The following is an 18,042-nucleotide window of genomic DNA, read 5'->3' as shown; positions in this document are numbered from 1 at the left end:
ATATATTTTTTAATTTAAAATTAAAATAATTGTTTGGATATTATTTGTAGAGGATTTAAATTTAAATTAACACTTTTAAATATATTTAAACTGTTAACAAAATCAGAATATTTGCTACATATATATTTGATAAGTGGCTATAATGATGATCAAATAACAAACATCTAAACCTCACTGTGACAATCATGTGGATATATTTTATAAATTAAAATCCCGCATTTAGAACTAGGCCCAAATTGGACGTAGTTCAAAATCCATCAAATCCTTACTTCATTGGAGTTCAAACTCCTTTGACTTTTTTAAATCCATCTAAACAAACAAAGAATTTTCAATGATTTTGTAATTCGACTTTTTTAAGAATTTTCAATGATTTTGTAATTCGATTTTTTTAAATCCATCTAAACAAACAAAGAATTTTCAATGATTTTATAATTCTAACTACATGAAGTTCCAAATCCGGTGAAACAAACACCACCAACGTTTTTTTAAATAAAAAATCACATTTAGTTTGTGCATTATTGCAAAATCTCAAGGGAAATGGTAGATACCGGTGATTTTTTTTTTTTTTTTGAGTATTAACTTTTAGTCTTAGTTCAATTTGATCACTAACTTTCAATTTATATCAAAATAAGCACTAATTTTCAATTTAATTACACCAACATGACATTTGAGATTTTTCGGTGAGAATGCATTGACATGGACATTAAAATGCTGACATAATGCCTTCTATGGGTGCAAATGATGTAAATTATTAGTAGCCACAAAAGCATTCTAACATCCACATTAATGCATCGCATCCTAACCCAAAAGCCCTAAATATCATATCGGTGTAATCAAATTTAAAATTAATGCTCATTTTAATACAATTTAAAAATTAGTACTCAAATTGAAATAAGAGCAAAGATTAGTACTCAATCAAAAAAATTATAAACATATATATTTATAAAATTTTTATTTTTAAATAAATACATTTAATACCTACTTTTAAAAAAATTAATATCAATAAACATTTTATTTTAATTTCCAAACATTTAAATTTTATTAATATTAATTAAATAAATCTTAGTTATCTCAAATAAAAACTTCCCTCTAACCAATATTTACAAAAAAGAATTAACTTAGCCCAACAGTCTTAGCCCCCAACCAAATAAAAATTAACTTTGTATTCAGATCCTTCATCTTTACAAAAATAATATATATATATATATATATATATATATATATATGCCAAGCTAAGGTGTTCATCCCACTCTTGTATATGCCAAGATAAGATGTTCATCCTGCTCAAAAGACAGGTTCAAATCCCAGCTAATGCAGGTAAAAACCGCAAGTATTACAGAGCTCAGCCTTTTATGTATGTATGTCCGACTCTAACATGTGGCTTGTCCATATTTATCAAAATAAAGTATATGTAAAAAGGTAAAACCTATCTTCACCATGATACACTGTTATATTCATAAATATATATATATATATTGCTTATGTCACACTGCCAGCCAGGTACATGTCTTCAATATAAGATTGCAAAAGCAAACCATACATCATTAGACCAAAAGCCTGCAATAAAATTAGAACTTATCTTCTTGCCTAAACCTGGTGCCTCCGATCAGTCTAAGAAGGAAAATTACTGCCTAATGGACATGAGCAGCAAGATCTGACCTGAAAATAAATGTTCACACAAAACAAATACATCAAAATTTAAAATTTAAAATTTAAAAGACCCAGTGGTGAAGAAACACTTTAGTATTGATTTTTTTTATGCTCTTCCATCATTATGACACAGTTTAACAAATATTTTCTAAAGATAATGGAAAGGATCTGTTCTTGCAAAGAACTTCCTTTTCTCTCCATAATTAGATATAATTCTTTAAAATCTTTACTGTTATTGTAAGTACCTCCCTAGTTTAGAACCCTCAGAGAGGTGTGAAATATGTCAACAATTTGAATTAGAAATAGAAAATGACACTAAAAGGCTTGAGCCAAGCGTATAATCTTGAATTTGAAGAGAAGTGAATAAAGGTAACAATAAAATGTTTATGATAGGAATTGAAGCATTTGCTTTAATTGCTATGGTTTATCATAAATTTTAGCATTGCCATGATGTTTAATATGATGTCTTCTTAAATTTTTATGATGTTTGGGGGTAAGAATTGGATCCCCTAGTCTTAATTGTCTATATCGAAAGAATAAGACCACATCAGGTATAGTTTCTGAAGGGAAAAAGAAATCAATCTAATTATGTCAGAAAACATTTTGGAAGAATGTTCCCAACCCACTGAGGTATCTACAGATCAAGTGAAGGTTTTAAGTTATATGAAGAAAACCTTAATTATAACTTATATGACGTAGTCACAGCATGGAAGAACAAATTTTGACGTATCTTGTATAAATTAATTAAATTTGGAAATTACCTGCAGGGGCAAAAGTTTTTACAAAGCTTGGATATGACTGCGCTGGCAGCCAATCGAACTTCATCCCACGCTTTCTGAGGGTCGGAAACCCCATCAAAAAAGAGCTGCAAATTGTATTCTGAAAACAAAGTTTAATGGATTTTCAGGAAAATGGATCAACTATGAACAAACTTGCAAAAAATTCAGTATGAACAATCTTATACGCCTAGCCAAAGTTATCAAACATTGTTGCTTTAAAGTGAAGAGAAATTGAAATCAAAACAATGAGACAATTACCTTCGGCAGAGGTAGTGGCCGTTAGGAAGATATTTCCTTTAGCATTTACAATTCGCATCAAAGCTCCACTGAGTTGAGACTGTAATGGTGCTCAAAAAAGGGACCAGGAAATCCATGAGAACAAAAGGCAGATAGATATAGCTATTCAAATTTTGTGATACATTTAAAGAAATGTTAATTATTTAAATAAAACAAACAATCTATAGTTTCCATAGACCATGGGCTCTAGATATATACAGTTTAAACAAACAAATGATTGATAAATCCAAAGCATGTCAAATATGGCTATGGGACATGGATGTTAAAATAAAAAATAGGTTAAAATAGTTGTATTCCATACTGTAAAAAGGCTTTCAATTTATGATGTTCAAGAATGCATCATGCTCTCGCAAAGAAGGTGAACACTATCCAATATCTGATAAGGCAAGCATGATCATAAATCATAAACAATGGGCTTGAAAGAAAATGTCCAGTAATCATTTACCTCTTTTATTCCACGCAAGGGTGAACCTTTCACACCAAATATCACAAGAGGTTCCTTCTCAAGAGATGGCTCCTGCAAAATAATCACAAAAAACTTCTACATAGTAAATATACTAACAAACTTCCAAAATGTAAAGATTCACAAACGTTACAAACCTCAGGCTCCATCTAAATTGTTACAAATAAGAAAATGAAGAAAGGCACTTCCTCACAAAAAAAAAAAAAAGTGGTATAAATCTTTCACACATGAAAACAATAATATAACTAAATAAATAAAATACAGCATGAAATCAGATAGTTCTAGTAAGTTATTTGTAATTGTTAGCAGAAAACTCAGAGATCATGAGTCTAATCCAAACTGTTCCTAGATAAAATATCGTCTTATGCATGCTAAAACATCTTTTGGGACTACAAAAACAAGCAAAATAAAACTATAAACACAAAACATCTATATTACACGAATAAATATTCTGTCAAGATTCTGATCATTGTCACTAATATATTACAGAATGTTGCGCCAAGATATGAAATAACTCGCTTTGACATCCCAAAGACATGCCGTGTCCTGATTATATCCTTCCTGAATATAGCACAAGCTCAGTGATACAAATGCACAAAAAAGTAAGCTTCATGTGTTTGGGCAAGAAGGTCTGTATGCAGGTTGGAACATTCTTTAGTAAAACTGAAAAGTCAATAAAGATTAATTCAAATAGACAAAGGTTATCTAGCTTACGAAATCTTCCCACAATTATTTTCTTTCAGAATGAATTTCAACAGAACAAAAGTGGTAAAAACTGAGTCTTGAGCCTTACAAAGAGGTCCATCATTACAAAGAAACCTATCGAGAAACTTCTTTATTAGCAAGAGTATGTGTTATATTCCTCAATTCCCTCGAATTTTAGGAACATTTCACTTCTTCTGAAATTTTCTACAAAATTCATTGACTTGATGGACACCATCCCATGAAGATCATTCACCCCTATGTCACAAAGTAATGAATATGAAAGGCTATTAATCTAATTCATACCTTTAAAGATCTATTTCTTTATTTTATACACTTCGACAGGTCCAGTTTCCAGACCTCTTTTCATTCCAACAAATTCCAAAAATAAAAAATTCCTACCTTGAATCTTGAAATAAAAACTCCTACCTCTTTTCATTCCAACAAATTCCCAAAATCAAAAATTCTTGAAATAACATCAATAGAGAATGGATGTGCTTCAGTAACAAATAATGAAAACTTTAATTGATTTCTACCTTAAATCTTCCATCTTTTGAAATCAACTGGAAGAATTGTCTAGCATATTCTTTAGCAAGACCGCCATCCAAAAATATTTTAGGAGGATCAGTTGACCTTGATAGGCACACAAAGATATCTTCAAGTTCAGAACTATCGATTCCAATGAGTACAAGACAAGATTTTGGCACAGTATCCCAAGGCTGTCCACTAACAGCTTCTATCCTTTTAACCCCACTCCACTGGAAAACAAAGCGGGTTCCTCTGAAATGAAATAAAGATGAGCAGCATCCTTAGTCAATATTCAACAAACCTAGAAACAGATTGATGCAGTTAGAAATTGATTCCATGAATGGCAATGCAATTTGCATGGCTGCAGAAATAATTGAATCAAACAGAAAAGATCATAACAAAGTGGATAAGCACAATGAGGAAGACTGTGATTCCCAAAATTGCAGTCATTCATTCAAAATTATTGATCTCATATAGACAGGTTTCCAAAATGACATTCTCCAACAAGAATTTGACTTTTTCTCTACCGTCTCAGATACTTCAATATTATAATCTTGATGCTCAAAGCCAAGATAGCAAGTTAAAATAAAAGAAAGATTTACCTATCCTCAGCAAACCATATAATGCCTTTAGCTCTAAGAAGCCTGCATGAGTTTCTCATCCTTGGCAGGACTTCAGATTGAAACATGGCCAAAGACAAGGGAACCTCACTTTGAAATGTAACAGATGAAAAGAATTCCCCATGTGACAAACCTAAAAGCAAAAGGGAGTCAAAAAAACTCAGCAACTGAAATGAAGACATTTTGCACCATGCCAAATAGTGGTATGCCTTCTTGAAAGTGATGCAGATTCATTGGTAGCACGAGTGATGTCTCTTGTGCCTTGAGCTCAAAAAATATCATGAAATTTAATGCATGATTTCTTGGCCCTAGTTTTCCCATGAAAGGACTCAAGTATGTGATATTAAGATAGTGCCAATTATGTAGGATACACCAAGGCTACAGAATTTTATGTCTGGCAAAATTCAGATCAATGCAGCTAAAATACTTGTTAGCTAGTTCTGAAATTCTTTTTGTGTGTGTGTGTGTAAAAGAAAACAAGGTTGCAGCGATGAATAACTTGTCACAGAGAATCTTATAGACAATAAAGTAACTAAAAGTTCAGCAGTGCCATCACTTTGTATCTCATATATTTCAGATCATGGAAGAAAAAGATAAGTAACTAAAACCAAAGATCTTTGCTGGCCAATTTGCAGAACACATGTTCAGACCAAGCCACATGTTTATTTTCAAGGAAATTTATATGCCATATGTCATACCACTTCCCGAATCATCAGCGTTGTTTTTATCACTAGATACAGCAGGGTGGTTGCTGGTGTTGTTAAGAGAAGAAACTGCCACTGAAGTGTTGCCAAACACATTTCTCCGGAACCTCATTTTAGGCAAAGCTTCATGAGAAAGGACTGGCAAAACACTGTTGCATTCTTCCTCAGGAAGACTTAGAGCTTCAATTTTACTACAGTCGATCACAAGATCTAAAGGAACCTTACAAAACTGAGATCGAACAACCTTGGCATTCCCTGTTAGCCTTTCTAATATGTCTTCTGCATCAGAGATCTGTCCCAGTGTAGCTAAATCACATCTGCAAGAGATCAAACACAATTTTCATTTAAGTATAGAATTTATCTTCATTTCATGAATAGTTGATACAAAAAGAAAAAAAGCAAGAGGTCAAATTTTATTTCAAAAATTAAATAAGACATCAAAGGTTTTTCTTCTTTTTGGTGATTGTGTAAGCACAAGAAAATGTAATCCTCCAATATTGTAATAACATATGGATGAAAGGCACTTGAGAACCACAAGTTTGACAATATTTGGCAGTTCACATATCTAAAATTTAGCAGCCAAATATTACTTCATAATCAAACAGAAATTAATTTAAGCTAATCATTGAAGTGAAAAACAATTTGTACAAGTGTGTTCTGGGTCAATGTCATGGGAATGTATGAAGCAAGGGCTATAGATTTCTGCTGTCATCAAGACAATTATATAAGTTCCTTAAGCCTGGCATGCTCCGTGTGATAACTTTGCATTCGAACTTGTCCACCATAGGCTGATGGCAGAAAGTGACCTTCCTAACAATCTATAAGGTTCACTTTATAAAATTTATCAGTGCAAGGAGCTTTGAAAGGAACTTGTCCACCAGGGGCTATAGATTTGATAGGAAATGGCCTTCCTATCAAATCTATAAGGTTCACCCATAAATTTTATCAGTGCAAGGAGCTTCTCTTCTAGATACATGTCTACTAAACAATCTTCTATTTAGCAACATTTTGGGCAGAAAATATCTTGCAAAACACAAGAACAGTATATAGATTGGGGAAGTATCATGCTAAATAAAAATATAACACATGTTACTACAATGATCTCAACTCCACCAAGCATAATGTCTCAACCATGAAAATGCCATATTCAGAAAGCATACTTGTTTAATAACACAAGATCCACATGCTCCAACTGCTTCTTCACAATATCAATTTTTACAACCTTATCAAGTGACTCAGCATCAACCACAGTGATGGTGAGATCCAAATGTATGCCTACTTCTTCCAGTTGTGCCACAAACATATCTGGTCTTGCCAACCCAGAAGTCTACATGACAAATTTGATGCATAAAAATCATACACAACTCAACAGTAAGCAATTCGATGCAACAGAAAAACTTTAGATACTAAAACAATGCTTTAAAGTTGAATTTCATCCCTTTTCATAGCATATCAATATATCACATGTGAACTTCAGGAAGAGAAGCAGAGTTCAAAATTCATAACAAAAAAAATAAAAGAAACATTTTTCCTCGAAACCAACCTACAAATGTGTTCCTGAAGGAATATCTAGCTATAAACTTTTCACGAAAATTATGAAACGACTTGCAATAAATGAAACATAGGAGACGAGCTTGAAACTAAAAGACCTCGATAAGCAGACAATCGAAGTTATGCTTGCTATCAACGATCCGCTGCAAGGCATCCCTAAACGGCCCCTTCACATCACAACAAGCACAACCTAACAACAAATCAGAGAAATTAGAGACAAGTATCAAGAAGACGAAGCAAGGGTTTGGAAAGACCATGCGTGAGAGCAACAGTGGAAAGATTGAAAGCGGAATTGATGCGGGAAGAGTCAAGGAGGAGGGAATCAACGTCGGAGCCGGCGAACTCGTTGACAAGCACGGCGATGCGGAGATCACCACGGTTGTCGAGGATATGGCGGAGAAGCGTGGTCTTGCCGCTGCCGAGGAAGCCCGTCACTAGGGTGCAGGCCATCCGACCGCCGCCCAGGGCGGAGCGCCGGTTGAACGTGCGGTTCTCGAACGCCACGCTCATCTCGTTGCCCTCCATTGATGCTCTTTCTCTCTATCGAAGGTGTGAGAGAACTTCTCAACGGAAAGTGAACACTGGTTAAATTTACAAATACACCCTGTAGGATTGAGAAATTATATACACACCCTTATAAAATTTCTTTTTTTAATATATATATATATATATATATATATATTTTTTTTTTTTTTGTTTAAAGGCACCAATCTATTCATCTTTAAATTTTACTGTAATATTTATTTCAATATATAATTTCCAAATATTTAATATGATTTTTTTATGTTTTGATGAAATTATTTATTAGCATGTGCTTGTTTTTTCTTTTATATTAGACCATCCTTATTTTAAGATTAATAGTCAGTAATGCACTGATGTGGAGCATATCCGTAAGCTCAACAATATCATGCCCTCACATTGTTTAGATTTTGATTTTGGATCTCTCCAAAATAAGAACTTAGAGAATGGATCCGATACCAATAGGTCAAAAGTCCATTGATATCCATGTTTGTCTACATCAACATGTTTTCTAATTTTTTGTAATTTTTTTAATTATATCATTAACTGAAGTACAAAACAGAAATCATCAACTAAAAAAATTAAAAAATTAAAAAATCAAACATGGCAATTGACATGGCATGTAGCTTTTTTTGTAATATTTATGATAATAAATGTTTCAATAAAACTTAAGGATGTATAAAAAGATAATAAATATTTTAAAATTACAGTGATCAACATAAATATTACAAATTACAATGTAGGGTAAATAATATTAGCAACTATATAATTTAAATATATTTAGTCCGTAATTCAAAAGTTTCAATTTATCAATTTAAGTATTTTTTTTCTTCCAGATTATTCAAATGAATTACTTATTTACTATTTAGGCATCAATATAAAGGGGGTAAAACACCAAACATTTAAATTCAAAAAGATGTGGGGGTACCTGTGCAAAAACTCTTTTTTTTCCATTTTCGGATAAAAAACTCCACGAGACCACTGTAAATAAACGTGATCCACTTCAGAGCTTCGTCTTCGTGGGACGTTAATGGCGGTGTCTTTCCTCAGAGTCCCTTCTCCTCCGCACACGGCTCTCAAAACCCTAGCAAGAAATCTCTTCTCTTCTTCCATTTCAGCTTCCCAGGTATCAAATCAAGCATTCTCACCCCATTCCTCTCGGTTTCTCCGATCATATTGCTTACCATTGGCTCTTGTTGCTGCTTCTCAGATGGATTCAGCGAGCACAAGCGCGGAGATGGGGGCTTCATCAGATGATGGGAAAAAGAAGGTTTTTGTTGCTGGTTCTACAGGAAGAACGGGGAAGAAGATTGTTGAGCAGTTGCTGGCTAAGGGTTTTGCTGTTAGGGCTGGTGCTCTTGATTTGGAGAAGGCGAGGATAAGTTTGCCTTTAGGTTCTAGTTTGGATATTGTGAGTGGAGACATGAGGAATTTTATCTGGATTTTTGGTTTGGTTTTCATGTCTGATGTGTTGTGAGTTTGAAATTTTTTTACAGGTGAAGGCTGATGTTACTGAGGGATCGGAGAAGTTAGTGGAAGCCATTGGTGATGCTGAAGCTGTGATATGTACCACGGGATTTCGGTACTCGTGGGATGTCTTTGCGCCTTGGAAGGTTTAATGACTCTTTTTCCTCCTCTGTTTGGGGTTGTTTGTTTGGTATTTTCAACTCATTGCATTCAAATGTTGTGGAATTTATACATATGTTTTGTTGATGAGTAAAATGTGTTATGAATTAGCTACTGCAAGTCATACAATCATTTCTCTTTGGTTGGTAACTCAGTTCATAAGACACTTGATTCATGTAAGAGTTTACTAGTTCTAATCCTACATGCATTGTGTGATTTTTAATTCTCACAGGTACAAATGCTCAATGTATTGCTTTGATCTTTTAGTGTACAATATTACAATTGTAATACATAGTGTTAGGAAATGTAAGATTAACATCTCAGGATTGTATTAGTGTTAAAAGGATTTTACAAGATGTAGAAAATTTATGAAACTTATCATGGAGCATCAGGTCTTGAAAAAGCATGCACTTGGAAAGAGGCTACAAATTATAATTTACTTGAAGATCATCGTGATCTTTAGGTTTTCAGATTATGCTGATGATAGGTTTTCTTGTTTACGTGGTTCCTTCAAAGTTTGGACTTTGAATCATTAAGATATGATCATCGTGCAAATCACTTATGCTTGATTTAGTGCAGTGTGCTAATAAAATTGCAACAGTTTTGTTTTTGTTAACCTTGAGTTCTATTCTCTTCTAGGTTTAGATTTTCTGTTGACTTTTATTTATTAAGTAATTGAATATTTGAGTTACTGTTTGTGGCCCCATGATTAACCTCACTCATCATTTTAACTTAACTGGGCATGTATGGAAAATAATGTTGTTAGTAATGGCTGAAATGTTTTAGTGTACTATCATATTCTCCTGGCAGCCTTTTTTATATTTAAAATTTGGATATTAAAATGTAATCTCATTAATTCTTCTTCGTGCCAGGTTTTTTTAGATTCCAATTCCATCAGCATTTTTCTTGTGACTCAGTAACTTAAATGCCTTGTAATGCAGGTTGACAATTTTGGTACTGTAAACCTTGTTGAAGCATGTCGCAAGATTGGGGTGAAAAGGTTTATACTTATAAGTTCCATTTTGGTAAATGGGGCTGCAATGGGTCAAATCCTTAACCCGGCTTACGTGCTTCTCAACGCGTTTGGACTTACTTTGATAGCAAAGCTACAGGCAGAGCAATATATTAGAAAGTCCGGCATTAATTACACAATTATAAGGCCAGGTGGACTGCGAGATGATCCACCTAGTGGAAATATAATCATGGAGCCAGAGGTAACAATGTTGATAATTGACCTAGTGCCTTTGTTTTATCTGCAGCTACATATGCAGATGACTTTTTTTCTTTCTTTTAATTTGTTACTCTCTTTCTTTGAATGTGTTTTGCAGGATACTCTTTATGAGGGTTCTGTATCTAGAGATCAGGTTGCAGAAGTTGCTGTTGAAGCAATTCTCTGCCCCGAGTCTTATTTTAAAGTTGTTGAGATTGTTTCACGCTCCGATGGCCCAAGACGTCCAATCAAGGATTTGTTTAGTGCAATTCAACAAAAGTAATTTATGCATGAGGTTTCCCCAACTAGGGTATTCACTATATTGTTTTTAATTCTTTTCAAACAAATTTTATCATATACAGTTCTTTTAAATTTGTAAATTCCATGTCTTATTCTTGAAAAAGGAAAATGTAATGTTGACCATCACATATTGAGATCTTATCTACATTATTATGTCCACATAAAATCTAGGCTAGCTGTTGTTGTTGCAAATGTGGATTGAACTTCTAATGAATGAAGACCATGATGATAATGGAATGTGATCTGTGATAATTACCTTCAGTTATTGTTTACCTGTAAGTTCCTTCTCTTTGCATCAAATGTAAAAATGAAGTGATACCTAGTATGGAAGCATAGGCTCCTAGTCATCTAAGCATGTTCATCCAGGTGGCCAATTAATAAGAACAAGGGAGTTTTTGAAATATAATTCTTTACTTCTTCAGTTGTTAAAGCTTCAATTATTCTGAATGTAATTATGGTTGCAATTTTTTTTTTCTTTAAGTGTTTTTAGCATTATGCATTGCTCAAGTTTTTTATGTTAAGGCATGCCTATCAATATAAAGTACAACATTGGTATTATGTCTATACTCACCAACCCTTTAAATTTTATATTCTGTATTATCTAATGATACTCGTAGTATGTTTGGGAGAAATAGAATTCCTGTTCTTGAAGATAACTACTTTTCAGTTGATGTTGTCTATGTTTTTGCCTTTTTCCCCAAGCATAGAATTTAATCGAGGATGTTGTAGATTAGCACCTGAAAATATCTGCCATATTTGTAGCCTGTGCCCTGAGTTGTATCTCCATAAAAGTTTTCGTACATTGTTTACTCTTTTGATTGATGACTCCAAACTGATTGATGATGACCAACATAAGAAATAATTCCATGCCTTGAAACAAAAATTACATAGTCATGTATGCCAAGACAGTGAAGACACTCACTGAAAACAAAAGCACACACATTATAGCATAATATGGTTTAAATGTTTAGGGAGATGATCAGAGATATCAAAACTCTCAATTGAACCATGCAAAGAAAGAGGCCAACACAGCAATGAAGATGGGTGGAGCCAAAGCAGCAGCACCGCTACCGCTACCACTACCCATGGCCGGGGATGGCGCAATGTTGTCAAACTCCACCACCGCAGCTGCAGTCCTGTAGCTGAGGAAAAACAAGCTGCAGACAATAAACACCACAGCCAACATGAGACTCTTCATGCTTCCACACAGAGGTAAGCATTCAGAACTCTCTTTATAAGATCAAGGAATGCATTACTTGCCAACTCTTTGATGTTGAGACATCCAACAAACAATATTATCTTGTGGCGGTAAGACACTAATTGCTAAATGCTTCTTCTTTCTGCACTGAATTTGTGTTTGTGGTGATATATGTAATTCGGACTTGATTCAAAAGGATAAGCTATAAGCTGCTAGGATGAGAGACCCAGGTTTAGATTCTCATATCTATTTTTCGGGTGTAACAGATGTGGACCATAACTTACTCTAATACATGACACATGTTTGTGCAATTTGTTAGATTATTGTGTTGGTCATCTTAAATGAATGCAGCTCAACCTGTTGAAATGATACAAATTAATGGTAGGTGCAGTGTGTATTTAAGAGGTATTTGAAAACCTTAGTTCCACCAATATTTTGGTGCCATTGCTCAATCTTATGATTCTTGCATATGAGCATCTTAACTACATTATTTGTTTATTTATTTACATTTGCTTGTTAGACTCTAATTATCAATGAACTGCACTGGGTCCAAGCTTATCTCTGCATTCATACACACCCACCTTCCCTGGCCTAATTGAGTCCAAAAGAATGCAAAACAATATATGTAGTTTTATGTTTTACTGTAGAATTCAAAATGATTTCATATTATTACTGGGTGAACTGATGTATGCATTGATGAAGTTTCTCCTGTTTTATCTTTTTTTTTTTTAAGAAAATGCATGATGCTCTCATATGTTATGATTATAGGTAAAAATATAACAGCATGGATAACATATTCTGAGAATATAAATGTTTGTTTGAAGGGGTTAAAATGCTAAAAAGAAAATGGTCAAAACATTATATATAGGATTATGTCTAGTTGGTGGATCAAGGGTGTTGGGCCAGCTTTGGATGTTTAATTGATATTAATTACTCCCTCTGTTTCTTTTTATTTGTCACATTTTGTAGTTTTTTTTTTTTTCAAAGAATACTTATGCAACATTAAATAATTTTTTTTAATTTATCTTTTAATTTAATGTACTTGTACTATTTTCAATAAATCACAATCAACTAACTATTAAATTATACACTTCACTTAGTGGAGATTTAAATACGAATAGCTTTTAAAAGTAGTGAACTTTTTTATAAAATATAAGTAACCAATTAATTTCAATCCGTTTTTTTTAATCGGTGTAAAATAGATAAATGTGACAAGTAAAAAAAACGGAGGAAGTAAAATTTATGTTTTAATATTAAAATTATATTTACAAAATTATTATTAAATGTTTATTTGTAAAATTCATATTTGCAAAAAAAAAAATTTGGTAATATAACCTCAGCTGTATTCTGTCAGTGCCTTGCTAACCCATGGTCATCCCGGGGAACCTTAATATGTAATTTAAAAAATATGTTTAAGTGACATTAAGGTTTACTTGATTCAAAGGATAATTTTGTAGGTGGGCACATGAAAAGAAAAATTTTAATATGATACAAAAGTGCAGTACTAACTGCATAATTTTATATGGTTTACATGTTTAAAAAAAAAATATACAAAAATAGAGAAACAATCTATGCATATATATAAACCTCAGCATCTCATAAAATTTAAGAGAGATATATATAGAACTTGAGTTTGCAAGCATTAGCTATAAAAAGCCCTTTGCTTGATAAAGCCATGATATTATCATACAATTAAAAGGTTGTTCTTGAGTAAGCCCTCACCAACGGTAGGTAACTCAGGTGATAACTTCCACTCTCCATCAACCAAGAACTTTATCTCATACCTGTATAGAGAAAAATAAATAGAATGGCGTGTAGCTGTGAGTCGTATTTTCAATATCGAAAGGAAAAAATGCGAGAAGTAACAAGTGCATTACCGTCCGGGTCTAAGTTTCAGAGTAGTAGAAAATAGAGCATAGGCGCCATTGTATTCGGGTGACATTTCCTCTCCGCGAGACCACCCATCAAAGGAACCCATCACTTGCACACTCTGATAGAAATCGAACAAAAAATCATAACAATTGCAAAGTAAAGAACATAATCGCGGTCTCCGGTCGAGAGTAGACTGTACATACCTCAGCCATGCCAATCCAATACAAGAAAATTTCCTCAACTTTTACAGAGTCTACGGCAGTCAATCCATTCTTTATTTTTTCATGCATAGCTGCATCAGAAATTCGGCATTTCATAGTGAACAATAAAGGACAAATAGGTTTTTTCTTTAATTAAGTGCAAATATATTGAGATAGGTATGCCTTCTCGAAGAGATATGTTCGAATAATGAGCATACTTGATGTGAGTAAAGGTCTGATCACTCTTTCATAATTACACCGGTAGGTGATATGGTTATCAAATATCATCAAGGGAGGTAATTCTGAATTCAGAAACCAGTATAAGCATGAAAAAGAAATGCTACCTTCTAGTCTGGAGACAAGATGAGAGTGAATGTATTTTCCACTAATCTTTCTAGTACCAGGTTGAACACCAGAATCAGCAATCTCTTCCGCGAGAGCAACCAAAACCTGTCGAAAAAGAATCAAAATCTTAAAAAATTTTAGCAAATCTTTAGATTAATGCAAACAACGTCGAAAATAGGCAGTACTGCTTGTCTCATAATAGTTAACACTTAAGTATATCTTTTCTGGATGATGATTTCAGAAGTATACGATGAAACTATGGTTACTCATTAAATTGGTTTATGAAATGGTGTTTCAGGGAATCTATTTTCGTATCAAGCTAATATGATCCGAAATTCGACCAAGAGGACCTCAAACTTCTTCAAGTAAACTTGGCGCTAATGAGGTGTCGAGGCGAATGGAACAGAACAAGCTTTTGTTCCTAGACACCACAGTGACAAAATGAACTATGGATTCAGAAATATCAAAAAATATGATATCCTATAAATGCCACTGTGGTTTGCTGCATCAATCTGCACAAATGCTATTGGACAGACAATATCCTCTCTTTGAAATCTCTGTTTCTCGTAAACTCGGTACATGGTTACACATTCTTCTAATGGTTGACCACAGTGCTTGAATTTTATTTTGTTTCAATTATTTCAATTCATGGTTGCCTCAATTCAAATTATGAATTGGATCATATACTGCTGGAACCGAACACTTCAGTTTGGAGCATTCATGAAAAGATGAAGCAGGAAAACAAAAAGACAAGTTATCAGAAATAAATAAACAAATAACCTGAAGCTCAGATTCTAAAGAAGCAAGTTTATCTTTGATGTCCACCAGAGCAGTGTCATTGATTTGCAACTGCAGCACAAATGAAGAAAAATGAATTAAAAGTAAATAAAACAAAACCCTAACTGCATAAAGAACCCATTGTCATATTTGTAACATCATATCATCATTTGACCAATGAGAAATTATACTACAAAAAGAGAGATGAATTATGTATCTTTTTAAATGAAAAGAGATGCCAACTTAACTAAACCACAAAAGATAACATACTAACAATTAAATAAAATATGCATTACAGTCCAATCACTATATTATAACTGAAGATGATACTGAAATTAACATGCATAAACTATGCATAGAATACTCAAATTTGCATGAATGTTCTTATGAATAAACATATCTAGCATACATCCAATCACATTCAGAACAAAATCTAAAGAGCTTTAAACTGATGAAACATGTTTGTAGATATATAAATAAATGAATAACCACAAACATGCTGCTTAAGAAATCTGTTATATTGGAACAAAATCTAGAGAGTTTTAAACTGATAAAACATTGCAGCTATATAAATAAATGAATCACTGCAACCTGACGTTTGAGAAATCTGTTATATTGGTTAGCTTCACTGAGCTTCCTTATGAGTTTAGCTCTTTCAGAGTCAACAAGCAGCAACTTCAACTGTCAAGAAAACCTAAAACAATGTCAAGTATCAATGAGATTAATCCACCATGCTTGCATGTTAACAGAATCTAAATTCTGCCCTAGATTCACAAAAAACCATTTTTTGGGGAATCCTCAAGTTACAAATGCGCACAATAACTATTCCAAACCATAAGTTTTTTTTTTTATTTCGCCAAGATGAGTGACCTCGCTGCTGAACAAAACAGGATTACGCATGAGTCTCAGTGAAGTAAGTGGGGGCAGGATATATCACCCACACACAACCACTACTCACACTCTTAGAAATATGCCTTCACCCAAAATTCGAACTTTCACCGCTTGTGAATAATTCTAATAATGACCCGAATACTAAGTCGTTGATATTACAAACCATGAATTTGATATGCTTTCTCAAACAATGATTTACCTCATCGGGCCCCAATTTTTTTGGGAGGACACCATTAGATGCATCATCATCATCCCTTTGTGCATGCTCATCAATATTACTTAATTGATCTTCATGTGACAATGAGGAAGGATCCCCATCCAAGCCAACATGTGCAGCAAAGACTCTCCAAGATGACTGCTTTCCAAAAAACCGGTTGATCGGATACATTGAAACCCTAATTTTACCACTCCATGGAAAGCTGGCTGAAGCACATGATAAAAACCCTAATTTTCTTGTCTCCAAATGCAATCTATCAGCATGAGCATTCCAATTGAGAATAGGACTATGCTCCCACCCCAAGTTCCTAAATTGTGAAACAATTCCAACATGAACACTGAAATAACACACAAACAACAACAAAAATCCACTACATTTTGCAAGATTTCAGCATTGCACCAAAAAAAAAACACACACACACAACAAATCATTGAGAAATATTACCTCAAAGAGCTTCCATTCAAGCATTCCATGGTTAACAAACCCTACAGCAAAGAAGCATCAAATTACATCAAAAACTAGAACTTTCCAAATCACAGAGCAATTGCAACAACAACTGAAAATGGATGGCAATCATAAAAGAAAAATTACAATGAGATTTTCGAAGTAATTGCAAACCTTTTGTGGGGATTGAGAACCAAAAAGTGAAACAGAAAAGAGAGGCAGCAACCACAAAAATTTTCCAGTGTTTCACTCATTTGCGGTCGGAGAGGGCCCTCAAAAGATTGCTCAAGATCTTATTATTTTATATGTACCCCCTTGCTAAATTTTAAATTATATTTAATAGTATAAAGTAGTACTGCATTGTAAAAAAATTAATAAAAAAACAAATTTTTTAACCAAATCATGAGTGCTACAGTGCGCAGCAAATCTCAACCGTTCAATTTAATTTCTAAATTCTCTCGTTGGAGATGTACGTGCAAAACATCAAAATTGGTGGGTATTCTTGATGGTGATAGAGATTGAATTGAGTAAGGTGGAAAATAAAAAAGTTGTTTATTATTAAGTTATCTGATTGTCAGTAAAATATTATTGCTTTTGAAGTTATATATATATATATATATTTGAAAAGGATACGTCTGAATTACAAGTCTGCAGAAATAGTTGGAAATTCAATTGAATGTTATAAATTGAGTAGTATTCTAAATTATGTTAATTTCGGATATGTCATAGTGTTAATTGTCTTTTTTCCCAGAATTTGAAATTTGCACCTCAGCAAAAAAAAACTGATTTAGAAGGGGTGTTTAATTGACATGCTTGAAATGGAAATGAAAATATAGTAAACCCAAACCTTTGTTTGGATGACCATGAATGAGAATGAGAGAGAAGTGGGTGGGGAGTGAGCAATCCTCCCAAAAATAAAAAGATTGCTCATTCCCCCCTCACTCCATGATCAATTTATCTTTTTATTAATAATTAAAATAATAATTTGATTTAAATAATAAATAAATAAATATTTATAAAAATAATTATTAATTAAAATAAAATTAACAATAAAAATTTAATTAAATATAATAATTAAGTAGATAATTTTAATAATAATTAATAATTAAAATGAAATAATAATAACTAATAATTAAAGTTAAAGATTTA

General features: G+C 33.1%; 3 protein-coding genes across 5 annotated transcripts; 1 reads left to right on the top strand and 2 right to left on the bottom strand.

The window, feature by feature from the left end:
* Positions 1-1,221: 1,221 nt before the first annotated feature.
* On the bottom strand, positions 1,222-7,864 carry LOC120280783 (P-loop guanosine triphosphatase YjiA-like). Its single transcript, XM_039287729.1, has 10 exons — positions 7,549-7,864; positions 7,393-7,484; positions 6,904-7,070; positions 5,738-6,060; positions 5,022-5,172; positions 4,428-4,671; positions 3,172-3,243; positions 2,688-2,766; positions 2,412-2,529; positions 1,222-1,659 (listed from the first exon to the last, which is right to left on the bottom strand). Exons 1-10 carry the CDS (start codon positions 7,817-7,819, stop codon positions 1,632-1,634), a joined length of 1,545 nt encoding a protein of 514 aa, XP_039143663.1. The 5' UTR covers positions 7,820-7,864; the 3' UTR covers positions 1,222-1,631.
* A 930-nt stretch (positions 7,865-8,794) lies between these two features.
* Positions 8,795-15,324, top strand: LOC120280537 (uncharacterized protein At2g34460, chloroplastic). Of its 3 annotated transcripts, XR_005542353.1 has the most exons (7): positions 8,795-8,939; positions 9,024-9,224; positions 9,310-9,426; positions 10,381-10,653; positions 10,768-10,959; positions 11,921-12,161; positions 14,863-15,324. XR_005542353.1 is itself a non-coding variant. In XM_039287394.1 (6 exons), exons 1-5 carry the CDS (start codon positions 8,844-8,846, stop codon positions 10,930-10,932), a joined length of 852 nt encoding a protein of 283 aa, XP_039143328.1. In that variant the 5' UTR covers positions 8,795-8,843; the 3' UTR covers positions 10,933-10,959; positions 11,921-12,438. The 3 variants fall into 3 exon arrangements, 2 of the variants coding, with proteins under 2 accessions (XP_039143328.1, XP_039143327.1); XM_039287394.1 differs by lacking the exon at positions 14,863-15,324 and having other exon boundaries at positions 11,921-12,438; XM_039287393.1 differs by lacking the exons at positions 11,921-12,161; positions 14,863-15,324 and having other exon boundaries at positions 10,768-11,193.
* LOC120280536 (protein PTST, chloroplastic) lies at positions 13,705-17,159 on the bottom strand. Its single transcript, XM_039287392.1, has 9 exons — positions 17,068-17,159; positions 16,894-16,934; positions 16,432-16,756; positions 15,933-16,022; positions 15,345-15,413; positions 14,564-14,669; positions 14,223-14,311; positions 14,025-14,137; positions 13,705-13,931 (listed from the first exon to the last, which is right to left on the bottom strand). Exons 2-9 carry the CDS (start codon positions 16,920-16,922, stop codon positions 13,832-13,834), a joined length of 921 nt encoding a protein of 306 aa, XP_039143326.1. The 5' UTR covers positions 16,923-16,934; positions 17,068-17,159; the 3' UTR covers positions 13,705-13,831.
* Positions 17,160-18,042: the final 883 nt, after the last annotated feature.

This window comes from Dioscorea cayenensis, chromosome 17 (assembly GCF_009730915.1).
Source record: "Dioscorea cayenensis subsp. rotundata cultivar TDr96_F1 chromosome 17, TDr96_F1_v2_PseudoChromosome.rev07_lg8_w22 25.fasta, whole genome shotgun sequence".
Taxonomy (NCBI): domain Eukaryota; kingdom Viridiplantae; phylum Streptophyta; class Magnoliopsida; order Dioscoreales; family Dioscoreaceae; genus Dioscorea; species Dioscorea cayenensis.
The sequence above is the reverse complement of the archived record's forward strand: the minus strand, read 5'-3'. Positions and strand labels throughout refer to the sequence as shown.

What these genes read in the sequence shown, in the direction of transcription:
- LOC120280783 (XM_039287729.1), bottom strand. Translation starts at nt 7,819, where the DNA reads ATGGAGGGCAACGAGATGAGCGTGGCGTTCGAGAACCGCACGTTCAAC. An exon ending in CCTTGCGTGGAATAAAAGAG is followed by an intron (nt 2,767 to 3,171) that starts GTAAATGATTAC and finishes GCACCATTACAG; the next exon opens with TCTCAACTCAGTGGAGCTTT. An exon ending in GGCCACTACCTCTGCCGAAG is followed by an intron (nt 2,530 to 2,687) that starts GTAATTGTCTCA and finishes CTTTGTTTTCAG; the next exon opens with AATACAATTTGCAGCTCTTT.
- LOC120280537 (XM_039287394.1), top strand. Translation starts at nt 8,844, where the DNA reads ATGGCGGTGTCTTTCCTCAGAGTCCCTTCTCCTCCGCACACGGCTCTC. An exon ending in TAGGTTCTAGTTTGGATATT is followed by an intron (nt 9,225 to 9,309) that starts GTGAGTGGAGAC and finishes ATTTTTTTACAG; the next exon opens with GTGAAGGCTGATGTTACTGA. An exon ending in ATATAATCATGGAGCCAGAG is followed by an intron (nt 10,654 to 10,767) that starts GTAACAATGTTG and finishes TGTGTTTTGCAG; the next exon opens with GATACTCTTTATGAGGGTTC.
- LOC120280536 (XM_039287392.1), bottom strand. Translation starts at nt 16,922, where the DNA reads ATGGAATGCTTGAATGGAAGCTCTTTGAG. An exon ending in AAAAATTGGGGCCCGATGAG is followed by an intron (nt 16,023 to 16,431) that starts GTAAATCATTGT and finishes TTTTCTTGACAG; the next exon opens with TTGAAGTTGCTGCTTGTTGA. An exon ending in CTTTAGAATCTGAGCTTCAG is followed by an intron (nt 14,670 to 15,344) that starts GTTATTTGTTTA and finishes CTTTTTCGACAG; the next exon opens with GTTTTGGTTGCTCTCGCGGA.